This window comes from Pan troglodytes, chromosome 4 (genome assembly GCF_028858775.2).
Source record: "Pan troglodytes isolate AG18354 chromosome 4, NHGRI_mPanTro3-v2.0_pri, whole genome shotgun sequence".
Taxonomy (NCBI): domain Eukaryota; kingdom Metazoa; phylum Chordata; class Mammalia; order Primates; family Hominidae; genus Pan; species Pan troglodytes.
Genome location: NC_072402.2, coordinates 48,934,432 through 48,953,663, shown reverse-complemented (window position 1 = coordinate 48,953,663; position 19,232 = coordinate 48,934,432). Strand labels below are relative to the sequence as shown.

Genomic DNA, 19,232 nt, shown 5'->3' with positions numbered 1-19,232 from the left:
ACGTTTCCAAATAGGAAGAAATAGTTCAGAGGAGAAACAGGAAAGAAGAGAAGCTCTAAGACAGATGCTCAGAAGTCAAAGTGGGGCGCCAGCAACCAAGAAACAGAAGTTTCTTGGACCAAGGAGGGCCAGGGTGTGCTGACCACTGCTTCGATTTCTCACAACTGCAAAGGAGAATGCTATGCTGCACAGCACCTCTGCCTCCAACACTGTAACTCCAAGACCTGGTACCCTTTGCATTAATAAAGGTAAAGAAGCACTCCCTGAAAATTTTGCTTGCAAGCCCAGAAATGAACTTAGGCTCCTTCATGTTCTTCAGTCTACAGGCAAGAGTCTCACGCTAACCCAAGTCTCTGACCTCATGTTCCTCTCCCACTGCAATCTGAGAAGCACTACTCTTGTTTTTGCTACCTCTATTCTCTCTTTACCCACATTTGTTTTTTGTTTTTTTTTTTTCCTTTTTGTAGCAAATATGGTCTCGCTATATTGCCCAGGCAAGTCTTGAACTCCTGGGCTCATGCTATCCTCCTGCCTCTGCCTCCCTAAGAGCTGGGATTACAGGCATGAGCCACCGCACCTGGCCCCATATATGTTGTTTTAATTGTCCTTAAAAACAATCTTTTTGCTTAACCACCCAGTAAACCATCTCTCTTCCTTGAAATTAGTCAAAGGTCATGTCTTTCAAGGACCTAGCTGGAATCTAATAAGCACACACGAAAACAATAAAGCTGATTAAAACACCACCTAGCTCCAAGTATCAGTGAGGATCCTTGCTAATCCTCAATATTTCTTAAGTATGTTCTAATCTCCTCCTGTCAATCAAACTATAGATTAGGGTTATCTAATACTACTTCTATATCACATCCAGCTTATTATTATACTCTACAAATACTGGATGTACATAGTAATAAATCAATTATTTGCTAGGTATCCATGAACAGATGTGTTATGTAAAACCAATCCTGGATAGAAGAAGCTAAAAGAAATACTGCCAATTCTGGAAGCTGAACCTGGGAATATAAACCTACTAAATTTTCACTAAAAATTCAGCACATTTAGTGGGAAGAAAAGGAGAAGAAATAGGAGTTTAGTTCTAATTAACAGGAAGATGATGAGAAATTCCCATCATAGCCTGGTTTCCACAAAGCAGATTAACAACATGTGAGTCTGGATCACTGACTTTTCCCCATCCAATGTGAGGATTCCAGGTCAATAAGCATTCATTAAAGTTATACTGTATAAGGAGCACAACCTTCCAGACAAGTACAGATCTTCCTTTCAGAGTAGCTTAACTCAGAGAAAATTTTAAGAGACCAACCTTGAAAAGTTTATATACTTCAATGGGTGACACATAGATACATACGTACTCAGAAAGGAGATTTCAAGAAAACTCATATTTATGCTTGGCCTTCTAAGCCACAGTGCTTTCAGGACAAAAACTTTGTGTCACAATAACAATAAGGGAGGAATGAGACATTGTCTCAGAGCAAGCTCCTTTTTCTACCACTATAGAAAGCTCTTGTCGACAGGTGATTTTAGTCCATAGAGCCAGGAAGGTCCCTCAGAGGCCTCAAATGTTCTGGTCTATTCTGCCTGGTTGCTTGAAGGAGAACAGTTCAGAGAATGAAGTAATGCAAGGAATTAACTGAATGACAATGGAATCCTACCAACTCAGGGAGTTTTTTGTTATTGTTGTTGTGTTTGTGTTTTTGAGACGGAGTCTTGCTTTGTCGCCCAGGCTGGACTGCAGTGGCGCGATCTCGGCTCACTGCAACCTCCATCTCCCAGGTTCAAGTGATTCTCCTGCCTCAACCCCCCAAGTAGCTGGGATTACAGGTGTGTGCCACCATACCCGGCTAATTTTCGTATTTTTAGTAGAGACAGGGTTCCGCCATGTTGGCCAGGCTGATCTTGAACTCCTGACCTCAAGTGATCCGCCCACCTCGGCCTCCCCAAGTGCTGGGATTACAGGTGTGAGCCACTGCACCTGGCCAGGAAGTTGAATCTGGGATTACAAAACTGCTAAACCAAATTTCATCTAAGAATTCACAACATTTATTGAGAGAAAAGGAGTTAATGGACTTTTTGAGACAGATTTTTAAAATAATTTTATTATATATATAATAAGCAGAGCCACTGGAAGAAAAAAAATCTTGTCCAGAAACGGAGCATGAGATATATACTAAGTCCAGGTCTTATATCTAATTCATTAGGCAAGGCAATACTATCTGCAAATTCACAGGCCTAGTGTCTGATCTATCACTGACATCTGATTCTGGAAATCTGCTAACGGTGATTTTGTAGAACAGCAAATGCCTCAATCTCATCTCTTTTCTGCCAAGAGTCTCACCTTCAAAACAGTTTACTTGTCCGCACATATGCACAGAAACACGCAAGAAGGGTAAAAGGGCTCATGGGAGGATGGAGAGAGAAAGTTTTGAAAAAGGAATTCAGAGAAAGAACTATGTGGTTTTGAAAAAACAACAAATCTGTTCCTAAACACTTGCTAAACACCTTCAGGAAACTGAAAGGCAATACTTGCCTTTAGATATCTGATTTGTGATTTTTAAAATACAATCAGAAAATGACTCCTCTATACATAATACATAGGACTTAGCATACTCTGAGCATCTGGAATGTTACCTAGCAAAAGTTTTCAAAGAGAACAATAATACCATGTGGATTGCATTTTAAGTGGTTAATATATGGCTACATTCGGGATTTAATGTTAACTATTTTTAATTTTTTTTTTTTTTAGGTGGAGTCTTGCTCTGTCGCCCAGGCTGGAGTGCAATGGCGTGATCTTGGCTCACTGCAAGCTCCGCCTCCTGGGTTCAAGCCATTCTCCTGCCTCAGCCTCCCAAGTAGCTGGGATTACAGGCGCCCACCACCACACCCAGCTAATTTTTTGTATTTTTAGTAGAGACAGGGGTTTCACCGTGTTAGCCAGGATGGTCTCGATCTCCTGACCTCGTGATCTGTCTGCCTCAGCCTCCCAAAGTGCTGGGATTACAGGCGTGAGCCACCATGCCTGGCCTTTTAATTGTATTTCTTTGTTTAGTTAAAATTTATCTTTAATAAATGCATATTCATGCCTTCCCAAAACACTAGTCATTCTACAGGTACACATAACATTACAATATATTAAGATTATCTAGCAAATCTAAAGTAAAAACACTTATCTGTGTACCTAAATCTGGCTGTAAATTAAGGATGACAACTATTACATCTACTTTGCACAGAATCTCAGAGCAATCAAGGACCATTTATCTGATTTGTTAACACTTGCTATATCACATCTACCAAAAAAACTCTTCTAAAATGACTGGGAACAATACAAGTATAATTATTGTCTGACATGCAAATCTTTCAACTCAAAGTTTCCATAATGTCTCCTGCCCTCATAATTATAAACCAATATAATTGTAATTTATAATTATAAACCAATTATATTGGTTTATAATAACAACTGAAGGATACTGAAAGATACAGCGAAGGAGTAAAGTCACACCACTCCATTTGTTCTTCTCTAAATATTTCTACTTGATTCATTCAACTAATATATCTATTGAGGGCCAGTGAATGCACACTTTTCTAAGAATAATGGATACAGCAATAAGCAAAATAATATTCCTGTCCTCAATAGCACTTAGATTCTAGTGGGGGCATGGAGGGGGAGGAGAAGTCTGGCAGACTATAGAGAAAAGGTGGTTTTAGGTCTAGTTTTCTGCCAATCTTTCTTCATACAGCATAACTGAGGCCCTTACTTTTCAGACTAATTATAAAAATGTTAATATTTATTTAAAAATAAACACATAGTCCTTTGCTTCAGTTTAAAAAAAATTAAGATTTGAAAGTATAGGGTTCAACAAACCAGTTTTGGTAGTTCATGTGAAAAAGTGGTATGGGTTTCTCCAACTTAATACTCAATACAAAGTAACAGCAGGACAAGAATAACCATTAGAAGAAGAGATATAGGATGTGTAACTTCCAAATAATTAGAAAGAAAGAAAAAAAATCAATCCAATAGAAGGGGGGGATGTGGGGGAGGGAAGAAGCAGCCAAGAAAAAGGATGCTTAAAAAGAGCCAGGTGCAGTGGCTCATGCCTGTAATCCCAACACTTTGGGAGGTCAAGGCCAAGAGGATCACTTGAGTCCAGGAGTTTGAGAACACCTTGGGCAACACAGTGTGACCCTGTGTCTACGAAAAATTTAAAAATTACCCAGGTGTAGTGGTGTACGCCTGTAGTCTCAGCTACTCGGGAGGCTGAGACAGGAGGATCACTTGAGCCCAGGAGGTCGAGGCTGCAGTGAGCCATGTTCATGCCACTGTACTTTAGCCTGGGTTACAAAGCAAGAGTCTGTCCTCCTCACCCCCCTAAAAAAGGTAGCAGAAAACAATTCAAATTTATCACACAAAACTCAGATTCTCAACTTGGATACAAAAGATATCACTTAAACCATAATCATACACAGGTTGAAGTTAAAAGGACAGCAAAAGACAAACAGGAGAACTGAAACAACAAAAAAGAAAGCTGATGTAGAAACACTAATATTAAACACAAGGCAAATCAGATCATTAAGGATAGAGAGAGGTATTATTTTTACTAATCATCCTTTTAAATTTAATTTTATGTAAAAAACGTACAAAGTTCAGAAGTTAAACCTACATTAGAAGTCTCACTCTCATCCTATAGGGGATGGGTGAGAATGGGGTAGATGGGATAGAAATGGGAGTAAGACTTCAGAAAGATGAAAAAGCAAACCTTCAAACTGAATAAAACAAACAATTGATCCTAATTGTATATCAAAAACAATTCAAATCACTTTTGAGCACAGTATTCTCAGTATATATGCTTAGTGAGATGCATTCAAAGACAAATGAAAAACTGCAAAGAAATCCTGAAGTTTACATAGCAGGCCTGCTAGTGGTGTAATATTGGCTTATAATACCAACTGAAGGATACTGAAAGATACAGCAAATGAGTAAAGCTACCGGTGGTAATGGAAGAACGGTTTTCACCATGGGAGAAGGAAGATACAAATATAAAATGGGGGAAGATAAGGGAGGATTCTGTGATGCTAGTGAATTGAAGGTATCTGTATAAACTGATACTTTTCAAAAAATCAATTTCCTAGCTCTGTCCACTGAAAGGACCTAGAAGCAATAAGACCTTAGTAGCAATGATCATGTCCTGCAACCCAATCTTGGTTTCTAAATACATCCTCCACTGAAAAGGACAGAGCTTCCTTGGAGAAATAGTTGAGCTCAAGGCTACAACAGGGAAAGTACAAAGGAAATATGGAATGTCTTATTATCTCAGAAAGCAAGAAAGTGGTTTTTTTATTATTGTTTTATTTTTTTTGAGACAGTCTTGCTCTGTCTCCCAGGCTGGAGTGCAGTGGCACGCCCAGCTGTTTTTTGTATTTTTAGTAGAGACAGGTGTTTCACCATATTGGCCACGCTGGTCTCAAACTCCTGACCTCAAGTGATCCACTGGCCTCGGCCTCCCAAAGTGCTGGGATTACAGGCGGTGAGCCACTGTGCCTGGCTAAGAAAGTGTTTTTTAAAAATGAAGTTACAGGCCGGGCGCAGAGCCTCACGCCTGTAATCCCAGCACTTTGGGAGGCCGAGGCAGGCAGATCACAAGGTCAGGAGATGGAGACCATCCTGGCTAACACAGTGAAACTAAAAATACAAAAAAAATTAGCCGGGCGTGGTGGCGGGCGCCTGTAGTCCCAGCTACTCGGGAGGCCGACGCAGGAGAATGGCGTGAACCCGGGAGGCGGAGCTTGCAGTGAGCCGAGATCGCGCCACTGCACCCCAGCCTGGGTGACAGACCGAGACTTCGTCTCAAAAAAAAAAAAAAAAAAAAATGAAGTTACATAAAAGGATACACGACCAGTTTAAAGGGGCTCTCATTAGCCAAATGTGGGATAATTTAAGAACCAAAAATAACTATTAAGGTAACTGATTATAACATATTGAATAGTGAATTTTTAAAAAATTAACGAGTCCAAATGAATATTCAAATGACACTCAAAAAAGCTGCAGTGAGGAAGAGGGAGAAAGCCGAAAAAGGAAGAGAGGAAAGCTCTTCTTTATAGAAATATGTGAGGAAATATATGTAAAGGAAATGATAAAATTAGAAAAATCACCATTTTGCAACTATCAATGTATGTGATAAGGAGAAAGATCATGAATAGATGACAAAATATTTAATAAAAGTTTGTTAGGGAATAATTTTTTATTCACATCACCAAACCCTACAGATTACTTATAAATTACAAAAGGAACAATAGATCTGATGGTCATCACCTTAAGATATCAAACTTAGAGTCACCAGTAATGGGACAGTCTGAAAATATGTACCTCCTAACACAATGCAATAAGTGGTACACATAATTATTTTTGTAGGCTTCATAACAAAATTTAACTTAAATTTAATCATGAGGAAGCACCACATAAATCCAGAATATGGCTCATTCTATAAGACAATTGGCCTGAACTCTTCAAAAATGTCTATCTCATGAAAAACAATCAATCAAAAAAGTCAGGGATACTTTTTAGATTAAAAGAGACAAAAGTGGCATAACAAAATACAATGCAAGAAACTTGGTTGGATTCTGGATAAAAAACATAGCTATAAAAGATGTTTTGGGGACAAATGGAAAGATTTCAGTATTAATACTAATTTTCTTACATGTAAATGGTATGATAGTTATATGAAATATATCCCTATTCTTGGGAGATACAGCTGAAGTATTTGGGATCAGCAAGAAAATTTTATGTATTTGTATATAGGCATATACACACACCCCCACTCCATATACCCCAATAGAAAGACAAAGAGAGGCCAGGTGCGGTGCCTCATGCCTGTAATCCCAGCACTTTGGGAGGCCGAGGTGGGTGAATCACTTCAGGTCAGGAGTTTGAGAAAGCCTGCCCAACATGATGAAATCCTGTCTATACTAAAAATACAAAAATTAGCTGGGTGTCCCGTGGTCCCTGCTACTCAGGAGACTGAGGCATGAGACTTGCTTGAACCTGGAAGGCAGAGGTTACAGTGAGCTGAGATCATGCCATTGCACTCCAGGCTGGGTGACAGAGTGAGAGAAGGACAGGACAGGATGGGACGGGAAGGGAAGGAAGGGAAAGAGAGAAAGAGAGAGAGGAAGGAAGGAAGGAAGGAACGAAGGAGAGCGAGCAAGGAAGGAAGGGATGAATCAAGAAAGAAAGAGAGAGAAAGAAAGAGGGGAAGGGAGGGAAGGAAGGAAGGAAGGAGAAAAAGAAAGAAAGAGAAAGGGAGGGAGGGAAGGAAAGAAGGAAGGAAGGAAGGAGAGAGGGAAGGAAGGAGGAAAAGAGTGAGGAAGTAAACATGGCAAAATGTTAACTACCATTGATTCTATGATGAACATACATATAGAGAGAGATGTTCATCATACTATTCTCTCTCAAGAAGTTTAAATAGGTTTAATTTTTTTTTTTTTAAATAGACACACATACATGCTGCCATGTCACTGTTTCATCATTAGAAGTCATCAGGTAGAGACAACTTTCCCTTCTAAAATTCACTGAAACAATTCAGCTGACTTTTGTGGAATACCTATAATATCCTAGACACTGAACTCGAAACTACTATACAAAGATGAAGAGAATATCTCCCTGCCCTTCAACCTTTCCTAGTCTAATAGGGAAAAAGATATGCAAATAAACAAATACTATAATAAATTGCAAAAATGGAAGTATAAAAGGAAGAGGCAACACAGAGAAAGGTGTGGCTAACCCTATGCCAAGCTGTCTAACAGAACTTTCTGCAACAGAAAAGTTCTGTATCTGTACTATCCAATACAGTAGCACCTAGCCACATGTGACTAATGAGCATTTGAAATATGCTAATGCAACTGAGGAACTGCTAATGCAATATTTAATTGTATTACATTTAATTAATTTATATTTAAATCACCACATGTGGCTGGGAGCTACCATACTGGACAGCACCACTCCACAAGACACGGAGGGGAAGGGCATAGGGGCATGGTCAGGAGGTTGGGAGGAAAAGATATTAAGAAGACCAGGCGCAGTGGCTCACACCTGTAATCCCAGCACCTTGGGAGGCCGAGACGGGTGGATCACCTGAGGTCAGGAGTTTGAGACCAGCCTGGCCAACATAGTGAAACCCCGTCTCTACTAAAACTACAAAAAAATTAGCTGGGCGTAGTGGCGGGAGCCTGTAGTCCCAGCTACTCAGGAGGCTGAGACAGAAGAATTGCCTGAACCTGGGAGGCAGAGGGTGCAGCGAGCCAAGATCGTGCCACTGCACTCCAGCCTGGGTGACAAGGAAAAAAAAGAAAAGAAATTAAGAAAGTCGTCCCAAAAGAAGCAACACCTAACAGAGTTTTTTGTCTTTTGTTTTTTGAGACAGAGTTTCGCTCTTGTAGCTCAGGCTGGAGTGTAGTGACGTGACTTCGGCTCACTGCAAACTCCGCCTCCCGGATTCAAGCAATTCTCCTGCCTCAGCCTCCAGAGTAGCTGGGAATACAGGTGCACACCACCACACCCAGCTAATTTTTTGTATTTTTAGTGGAGACAGGGGTTTCACCATGTTGGCCAGGCTGGTCTCAAACTCCTGACCTCAGGTGATCCACCCACCTCGGCCTCCCAAAGCCTAATGGGTTTTGAAGGATGACTAGTAGTTGACCAATTAGATAAGGTAGGAAATATTCTAGGCACAGGGGGAAGCACATACAAAGCATAGAGAGATGTCCCAACATGGTATTTTTAAGAAATCAGTAAGTTTCATATGACATGTGCATAGGTAGTAGAGAGAAAAGGAATAGGGTAGGAGGAAAAGTGAAGATAATGAAGTTAAGAGAAAAGAAAGAGCCTAGATTAGAAAAGATTTTATGCGTCATGTTGAGGAGCTTAAATTGGATCCTGTAGGTATTTTGGAACTACTGAACAGAAAGCAAGCATTAGATGATCAATTTCACATCTTAGAAAAAAAACGTCTTGGCAGAAGACAGGAGTGGGGAGTGCAAGTAGAAATGGAAAGCCATTTTGATGTCCCTATTGCACTAGTTCAACCAAAGTTAAGAACCTGGACTAAGGGAGTAGGAAATAAATTAGCTATTTGGGAGGTGTATGGAAAAGGGAAACAGAAAGACACCCTGAAATCTGGCTTCAGATTCTGACAATAAGATAAGAAATAAGCAGGGAGGATCAGACTCAGAGAGAAGAGTGGGTGTAAGGAAGGAGGGGGACTGTGTTTCAATCTTAACAGCTTTGGATCACAAACTGCAAGTTAGGGTGAAAGCAGATTTGTGCAGCTCACAAAAGGAACAGGAGAGGCGTCTGAGCCTCAGAGGCCAGGAAAGGAAAGAGAAGACGGGCTATATTTGAATCTTCTGGAAGATGAAGCGAAACATGCCAATGTCTGAACTGAATAACAACGTGGTCTGCGCTCTCTGCCTCTGTTGTCTGGTTATCAGGGCATAACTAATGAAATTTCAGTGGAACAGTACAGTCAGAGTCACATGTTTCCAGGCACCCTTGCTTTCTTCACCTTATTAGAAACAAAAGCACAAATATGATTTATGTTCTATTTTTACAGAAAGACGGAAAAAAATTAAGCTACTTCACATTTCCCACATCATGCATAAATAAATTATGGCAAAAATCTATTCCTACAATTAAAGAAGCCTTACCTTGTTTTTGAAAGAAACAAATGTTGCAAGTCTAGGACTATGCTGGGGACTTTGTACATATTATCACTCCTTACAACTACCCTTTGAAGTGGATAATATCCTTATTTTACAAGTGAGGAAACTGAGGCTTAAAAAGATACAGTAACTGCCCAAGGTCATGTAGCTAGTAAGTGCAGAACAGAGATTCAACAACAAGCTCAAATCCCAGTGGACTGACTGACCACATGCTGCTCACAGAAGAGGAGGAAACAAAATGCGAAATAATGAGGCCTCTGTTCCCATCTTTCTCAGAGCTCACACGGCTACGTGCTGTCACTAGCATTCTTATTACAATGGCCTGAGGCTTCTTGATTGTGCCTTTTATACTAAGCTCTCCAATCTGAAATGCCTACCCCTCTCCTCTGCCTATCCAAGTTCTACTGGTCCTTCAAATCCGACTCCAGTTCTCCATCACCTAAGAGGCCTTCCAAATTCCCTGCATCATGCTCTCTCTCTCTCCTGTCTTTTATTGCCTTAAGTCATTCAACTATCCATCCACCCCTGAAGCATGAGCTGACTATGGGTAAAGTACTCAGCACTGAAGTACAAAAGAAATAAGAACATTGTGTTTGTGTAGGGACAGAAGACATCCAAAACTGTTGTTCATTTCATATCATGGAGAACTTGGTGGTGTTTTAGACCTATACTCAATCAGTTGTTGTTTTATGTACACAAGTGTTAATGCGAATGGCTGGTTGCTTCAGTATCTTTTATACACTTCATCCTACAAAAATTGGCTGAACTCCTACAAGGCACAGTATAAGGTGCTATAGGGGATACAAATAGATACAAGTGCCAATCTCTGCCCTTCACCTGAAGAAATAAAACAAATATGCATATAAGATAAGGCAGAACATATGATAAGCATACAATAAAACATATGACAAACCTACATAAATGTTACACATTGTGGCAAGTGCTAGAAGTATATTCAAAAAGCAAAACTACATGGTATGTTTACAAGGAAGGATTCAGGTTTTCCTTTTATCAAAGTGGAGCCTAAAGCATCAGTAGGATCCTAAAAGGCCAAAATAGAAGACAAGTACCAGAAAAGAAAGAGTCATGCTTAAGAAATGTGCCAGATGATCATTTTCTAACAAATTAAAAAGTCAGTTCTATAAAAAGTAAACATTAGTTCATCCTAGTGAGTTGAGTATGTAAAAAATATTTTGATTAGTAATAAAATTGTGAAAATGAATTTAAAATGAAGATTTAGATTGGCTATTCTGAGCTTTCAATTCTTGGCAGCCAGCTGGCAAAGAAAAATGGCAGAGGTAGTTGGCAAGATTACAGGCTACTGAGATATTTATAGCTACTAGAGTCTCAAAAAAACCAAAGTGATCCTAAAGCTTTGTTTAGTACTTATATTAAATGTATAAAGTTTTCTGATTATTTAATATTAAATAGCATGCTCTTTTACTGCACTTTTCAGGGAAAAAGATACAATTTAAGTGCAAAAGAGAAGCATAATTATTGATTTCAGTTTTACAAAAATTAAATAAAAAGCAAGCATAGGTATTGCCAAAAATTTCTTCTAATACAGTACTGGTGGATATAAGACTATTCTCATCAAAAATAAACTTTGTAGGCTCACATTTTCCATATTTATACTTAAACGTACATGGCTTATTGTGCTGTACAAATAAGAAATTTTGTGATAATATTTGTATCTGGTTACAACATTTCACGACACTCAAGTATTTATTTCAAGACTGCATATGTTAAAACATTAAAACCTTATATAAGTTAATCTGATTACACAGAATAAAACTTAACCATCAAACCACAGCTAAGAGGATTCATTCTCCACAAATTATTTGGATTTTCTATTTTGGGGAGCTACATTGATGATTAATAAAGGAATTTTTGTGTATGTGAAGAAGAAAATGAAGTTCTCTAGTGAGGCCAACTAAACTTCTTAATAATAAGATATATTATTAATCTTATAACTATATTAACTATAAAATAATAACTATAAAATCTGGACAACATTTTAAAAAAATTGTTTTAACTAGAAGCAGCCCAGGTGGCCATAGATACAAAAATAGCTAAGCAAACTGATATATTCAAACAATAGAATATTATTGATCAATAAAAAAGAATGAACTAATACATGCCACAACATGGTTGAATCTCAAAACCATTACGCTGAGCAAATAAAGTCTTGCACAGAAAATATGTATGATTTCTTTCATATGAAACTCTAGAGGAAATGAATCTAATCTATCAAAACAGTGGTTACCTCTGGTGAGTGCTGTAGGCAACAGACTGTGAAGGGGTTTAAGGAACTTCCTGGACATCTGATGGTAGCTGGGATTACAGGCACCCTCCACCATGCCTGGCTAGGACGGTAATTTTCAATATCTTGATAGAATTTTAGGTTATACGGGTGTATGTATTTGTCAAAACTCCATGAAAGTACAGTTAAGATGTATGCATTTTTTGTATGCAAATTTTACCCCCAAAAAAGTAAATACTAAACTCTAGTTAATGATATGCATGCTAAGTATTTAGGGAGGATGTATATTGATGGCTGCAAGTTGACTTGAAATGCATCAAATGTACTATACTGCTTGATCTCCATAACAACCCTACAAGGTAAATACTAGTATTACCCACATTTTACAGATAGGGAAACCAAGGCATAGATGCACTAGGAAATTTGCTCAAGGTCCCATAGGTAGTAAGTGTCAGAGCCAGAAATTAGAATCCACAGAGTCTGGACCCATCAAAAATAAATAAGTGAGACCTAATTAAACTAAAAGCCTTTGGTACAGCAAAGGAAATAATCATCAGGGTAAACAGACAACCCACAGAATTGGAGAAAATATTTGCAAACTGTGCATCCAACAAAGGACTAATACCCAGAATCTACAAGAAACTCAAACAAATCAGCAAGAAAAAAACAAATTATCCCATCAAAAAGTGGGCTAAGGGCATGAATAGACAATTCTCAAAAGAATATATACAAATGGCCAACAAACATATGAAAAAATGCTCAACATCACTAATTATCAGGGAAATGCAAATTGAAACCACAATGAGATACCACCTTACTCTTGCAAGAATGGCCGTTATTAGAAAGTCAAAAAACAACAGATGTTGGCATGGACGTGGTGAAAAGGGAATGCTTATACACTGCTAGTGGAAATGTAAATTAATACAACCTATATGGAAAACAGTATGGAGATTTCTTAAAGAACTAAAAGTAGAGTTACCATTCGATCCAGGAATCCCATTACTGGGTACCCACCCAAAGAAAAAAAAATCATTATATCCAAAAGACACCTGCACACATGTGTTAATTGCAGGACAATTCATAAGTGCAAAGATGTAGAACCAACTAAGGGCTCATCGGCCAATGAGTGGATAAAGAAAATGTGGTATATATGTATATACTATGGAATACTACTCAGCCACAAAAAAGAACAAGATAATGTCTTTTGCAGCAAGTTGGATGGAGCTGGAGATCATAACTCTAAGTGAAATAACTCAGGAATGGAAAACCAAATGTTGTGTATTCTCACTTATAAGTAGGAGCTAAGCTATTGGTACACAAAGGCATACAGAGTAGTATAATGTACTTTGGAGACTCAGAAGTGGGAGGATGGGAGGGAGATGAGAGATAAAAAACTACATGTTGGGTACAATGTACACTACTCGGGTGATAGTTTCACTAAAATCTCAGACTTCACCACTATACAATTCATCCGTGTAACCAAAAACCACATGTACCCCCAAAGCTACTGAAATACATATATATTTTTAAAAGAGTCTGGGTTCAGAACCCCTGCTCTTAACCACTTCTCTATTATAGTTCCTGTAGTTGACTGGTTTGTTTGGTTTTTGTTTTTGCTTTTTAGTAGAGACAGGATTTCATCACATTGGCCAGGAACTGCGAACCTCAAGTGATCCATCCGCCTCAGCCTTTCAAAGTGCTGGGATTATAGGCGTGAGCCACTGCACCCAGCCAACTTGTTATTGATATAAGATAAGATATGGTACTCTTCTCAAGTTTGTGGATAACATGAAAATGGGAGTAAGAGCAAATTCATTACTTTACAGATTACTTATCAAAAAAGCTTTAAAAGACAAATAAATAGAAGATTATAACAAGATAGAATTTGATAGGGGCAAAACTTAAGAGCCTGCATTTGAGTATAAGCAAACAATTGTTCCTCCAGTGGCAGTGCTAGTGCATAGCAGGTATTTGGTAAAAACCTGTCAAATATATATACGATTGAGTTATATGATAGAATCTATGAAAAAAGAGGGATGTAATATACCAAAAGCAAAATATGAACTTAACAAATAATGCTAGAATATGCTGATATATAGTTATGCTATCTAGAAAGTAGGTTAAATGAGAGTCTTACAAGACTGTTGGTCTAGTTGGACTAATGCCAGGTATACTGTCTTATCTTCTGGGAACTATATCTAACAGACAGAGGTAAACTGGAACAAGTTTCAAGTGAAGGTACAGGACTTAAAGCTGTACTACCTGAAGTATCACAGAAGAAATTTCAAACATTGAATGTGGAGAAAAGAAAAGTGAACATGGTAGCAAATTTTAAAATGTAAGGTACTGTCATGAAAAAGAAGAATGAGCCGGGTGCGGTGGCTCATGCCTGTAATCCCAGCACTTTGGGAGGCCGAGGCGGCTGGATCACGAGGTCAGGAGATCGAGACCATCCTGGCTAACGTGGTGAAACCCCATCTCTACTAAAAAAAATACAAAAAAATTAGCTGCGTGTGGTGGTGGGCGCCTGTAGTCCCAGCTACTTGGGAGGCTGAGGCAGGAGAATGGCGTGAACCCGGGAGGCGGAGCTTGCAGTGAGCCAAGATCGCGCGCCACTGCACTCCAGCCTGGGCGACAGAGTTAGACTCTGTCTCCCAAAAAAAAAAAAAGAAAGAAAGAAAGAAAGAAAGAAAAGAAAAGAAAAAGAAGAATCATGGCTGGGCGTGGTTGCTCAGACCTCTAATCCCAGCACTTCAGGAGGCTGAGGCAGGTAGATCACTTGAGGTCAGGAGTTCAACTCTGGCCTGCCCAAGATGGTGAAACCCCATCTCTACTAAAAATACAAAAATTAGCCTGGAGTGGTGGCACATGCCTGTAGTCCCAGCTACCTGGGAAACTGAGACAGGAGAATCACCTGACCTGGGAGGCGGAGGTTGCAGTGAGCCAATATCCTGCCACTGCACTCCAGCCTGGGCAACAGAGCAAGACTCCGTCTCAAAAAAAAAAAAAAAAAAAAAAAAGAATCATAATTATTCCGGAATTACCCTTGACTAAAACCAACCGACAGAAGCTACAGGAGCTATAGTGTCAATATAAGGAAGACCTTTCTAACAGATATAACCTAACCACAAAAGAAAAGGTAGGGGAAGAGAGTGCTATCTCAGAAAGGTGTGACTACCCTAAATATGATAATAATGAGTTTATGAAATATTGGACCAAGTTAACTTAAAGATCTCTTTCAAACCTAAGAACCTACTATAAAATAAAAGGTGATAAGGCCGTCATAACAAGTTTCGAATGGGTTAAAATAGTAATGCCAGTAACCAAAACAGACTTGAGATGATAAAATTTAAATGAAAGGAAAAATAAGAAAATAGAAGTTATTTGTCAAGTCTGTAAATGGGGAGAGCTTTAAGTCTAAAAGCACTGGAATAAAATTCAAAGGAAAAGAAAAATTGGACTACATAAATTTTTAAAACTTTTACATATGAAAAACATTAAAAGGCAAATAAGACACACGGATTTTTGTTCTATATCTTTAATATAGGGCTCTGCTGTCTGATATAGCAGCCATAAGCCATATGTGGCTATTTAAATTAAATTTTTTTTTTTTTTTTTTTTTTGAGACAGAGTCTCGCTCTGTCGCCCAGGCTGGAGTGCAGTGGCGCCATCCTGGCTTTCTACAAGCTCCGCCTCCGGGGTTCACACCATTCTCCTGCCTCAGCCTCCTGAGTAGCTGGGACTACAGGCGCCTGCCACCATGCCCGGCTAATTCCTTTGAATTTTTAGTAGAGAAAGGTTTTCACTGTGTTAGCCAGGATGGTCTCGATCTCCTGACCTCGTGATCCGCCCGCGTCGGCGTCCCAAAGTGCTGGGATTACAGGCGTGGGCCACTGCGCCCGGCCTAAATTAATTTTAAATTGATTTAGACATTAAAAATTTAGTTCCTCAATTGCTCTCTAGCCACATTTCAAGTGCTCAACAGCCACTGTGGCTAGTGGCAACTGAGTTGGACAGTACAGATATAAAACATTTCAATCACTGTAGAAAGTTCTACTGGAACTTCAAAATTTAAAACAGAATAATTTAATTCAGGGAATTTATTACATAAGGTGGCAGAAGAGCTGAGAGGCCAAATAGGGTTGTACAGCAATCCAGAAATTCACAACAGGAAGCCACTACCATCCCTAAGACTGAAGGACAAAGTACAAAGTCCAATACCGAAGGTCCCCTGGCAAAGACCAAAACAACAGTATGTGTCTCGGGTGGAAGTAGGAAGACAAGGATGAGAAGCAGCCCCTGCTGAATATACACCATGATGTTAAAAAATAAAATTAAATTAAAAAGCAGAAAGAAATACCTAGACTTCTCTCTTCTCTCTACCCTCCAAATCTCCTGCCAGTACCTCCATGGCTGAACCCATACAAAAGCCAGATGGTAAAAGAGACTGGGAAATGCAGCCTATAGGGGTCAGACCCGTGTTAAAAAGGACAGAGCCAAGAAAGAGGAAGAAAGAAGTCTGGGGTCAAACAAGCTAAGAACTGGTAGGGGTACTCCTCCTGCTGTGTCCTCACATGGCAAGAGGGACAGGGGAGCTCTCCAGAGTCTCTTTCATAAAGGCACTAATCCTCGCCTCATAACCTAATCACCTTCCAAAAGTTCCACCTCCAAATACCATCACATTGGAGATTGGGTGTAAAATTCACATTAATATATGAATTTTAAGGGGATAGAAACATTCAGTCTATAGAAGGTATAAATAGAAAATTTAGGAAAAAACAAATAAAAATGGCCAACATTTGAAAAATATCCAACCTCACCAGTATTTAAATATAAATTAGAACAATATGAAAACAAAATTAAATTAGCAATAATTAATCATTTGCATACTTAGTGCTGATCAAGGGTGTAGCCAAAACAGATACATTCCTAGGGAGAGAATTTTCAAAATATTTTCAAAGAAGGTGGGACAGTTTTATAATTTGCATCAACAATTTTAAAAATAATTCGCACTTCTAGATCTACTAAGTGCATTTCCAGGGATAAATCCAAAGTCCAGAAAATCTAAAGCATGAAAAATATTTTAGAAACAACAGATGTTCATTGCAGCTTTATATGATAATATTGAAAAAAAATGGAAGCAACCTCCATGTCCACCAGTAGGTCAATAGGTAAGTAAACTAAGGTATGTCTATCTCCTTATTCAAAAATAACCCTTGCTGAGTACTTCTTTGCTAGCCACAATGATAGGTGCTGGAAATATAAAAAAGAATAAGCAGTAGTAATAGAGATTAATTTGTAACCATTTAAATAATGCTTATGAAAGACTGCAATAAAATAAGGACATATTTTTGGTAAGACCAGTGAACAAAGGTGAATCTAAAAATGAATAAACGGCCGAGTGTGGTGGCTCATGCTTGTAATTCCAGCACTTTGGGAGGCCAAGGCAGGTGGATCACTTGAAGTCAGGAGTTCAGGACAAGCCTGGCCAACTTGAACAGTGAAACCCCACCTCTACCAAAAAAAAAAAAAAAAAAAATACAAAAATTAGCCAGGCATGGTGGTGTGCACCTGTAGTCCACCTGGTGTCCCAGCAGAGGCTGAGGTGGGAGAATGACTTGAACTCAGGAGGCAGAGGTTGCAGTGAGCTGAGATCATGCCACTGCACTCCAGCCTGGGTGACAGAGTGAGACCACATCTCAAAAAAAATAAAAATAAAAATGAATAAATTTAGGCGGGGCGCGGTGGCTCACACCTGTAATCCCAGCACTTTGGGAGGCTGAGGCAGGCAGATCACGAGGTCAGGGGATCAAGACCATCCTGGCTAACACGGTGAAACCCCATCTCTACTAAAAATACAAAAAAATTAGCTGGGCGTGGTGACAGGCGCCTGTAGTCCCGGCTACTTGGGAGGCTGAGGCAGGAGAAGGGCGTGAACCCGGGAAGTGGAGCTTGCAGTGAGCCGAGATCATGCCACTGCACTCCAGCCTGGGTGACAGTGAGACTCCGTCTCAAAAAAAAACAAACAAACAAATAAATAAATAAATTTATGTAAGACAAAATATGCTAACAGATTAATAACAGTGGTTGCCTCTGAGTGGTAAGTTGGTTAAGTTTATTTTTTCTTCCTTCTTTATATTTTTCTGAACTTTCAAAATTTTCTAAATAATTAAGATTTGCATTTTCCTTCAGAGCTATTAATCTAAATGTTTAAGAATTGCAAACCTGCCACAATAGTGCTAGTTTACCTGTTGCAATAGTAAACTGCATTATTGGGATCCAATTCTATTGCCTGTGTGTAACAATCCACTGCAGCAGCATAATTTTCTTCTTTCATGTGGTTATTGCCTAAAATAAAGTAACCAGTATGTACAGTAAGTATAATATACATTAAAAACATACACTCTTATAGACACATTTTAATCGTGGAAACTATAATTATATGAAAGTCGGCCTCATGATTTTTCAGTCACACTGGAAAAAGTTTTACATTGTACTATAGAGTTGATATTATTTAGCTTTCAGTGTGTTTGAATCATTTTAACAATGCAAAGTCTTTTAAAAAATTAATGTTTATATACCTTATAAAATCCAGACTTAAAAGAGTAAATGCAACAATTATGACTATCTCATGGCAAAAGTGAATCTCTTCTCACCTTCCTTATCTTCATCTCTCTCCTCCCTTTTAGAGCTGCCCCAGCCCGTTCCAGATGCAACACCCTCCCTAATCACCATCTCAATCTGGACCTGGTCTTCCACTCTTTCCCTGTTAAAACACACATCTGCTGATAATCAAGTTCTCAGAACACTGCTGAGGATAAGCTGATAAAACTAATCATGCTATCATGATAGTGGCAGATAATATTTTTATGTGCTATCCCTTCCAGAGTTAGACTCTTTTTAAAAGGGGATTTAAAGAGATTAATTTCTAGAAAGAGAATTTCAGATACCATGGCTAGCCTGCAAAGTACTGATTTTCAGGAAGGGCATCTGCAGATACATCTGGCAGTAATTTAGCTAAGTTAATAAAATGTCAGCAAAATAAGAGATTTCCTATGGGTATTTTTTGTATACCATTAAATGAAAAAGTAGTGTCCTCTGCACTTGTAAGAACCAATGTTCAAAATATGTCTGGGTGTGGTGGCTCATGCCTGTAATCCCAACACTTTGGGAAGTGAAGGTGGGAGGATCACTTGAGGCCAGGAGTTCGAGTCCAGCCTGGGCAATATAGTGGGACCCCCCCCGC

At 39.0% G+C, this 19,232-nt stretch overlaps 1 protein-coding gene across 2 annotated transcripts in view; it reads right to left on the bottom strand.

The window, feature by feature from the left end:
• SGTB (small glutamine rich tetratricopeptide repeat co-chaperone beta) overlaps positions 1 to 19,232 on the bottom strand; it is a 58,626-nt gene that overhangs the window by 19,783 nt on the left and 19,611 nt on the right. For both annotated transcript variants that reach the window (XM_009449080.5, XM_526906.9), the window contains exon 5: positions 18,235 to 18,334. In XM_009449080.5, coding sequence (XP_009447355.1) covers positions 18,235 to 18,334 — 100 coding nt within the window. The remainder of the gene's footprint in view (positions 1 to 18,234; positions 18,335 to 19,232) is intronic.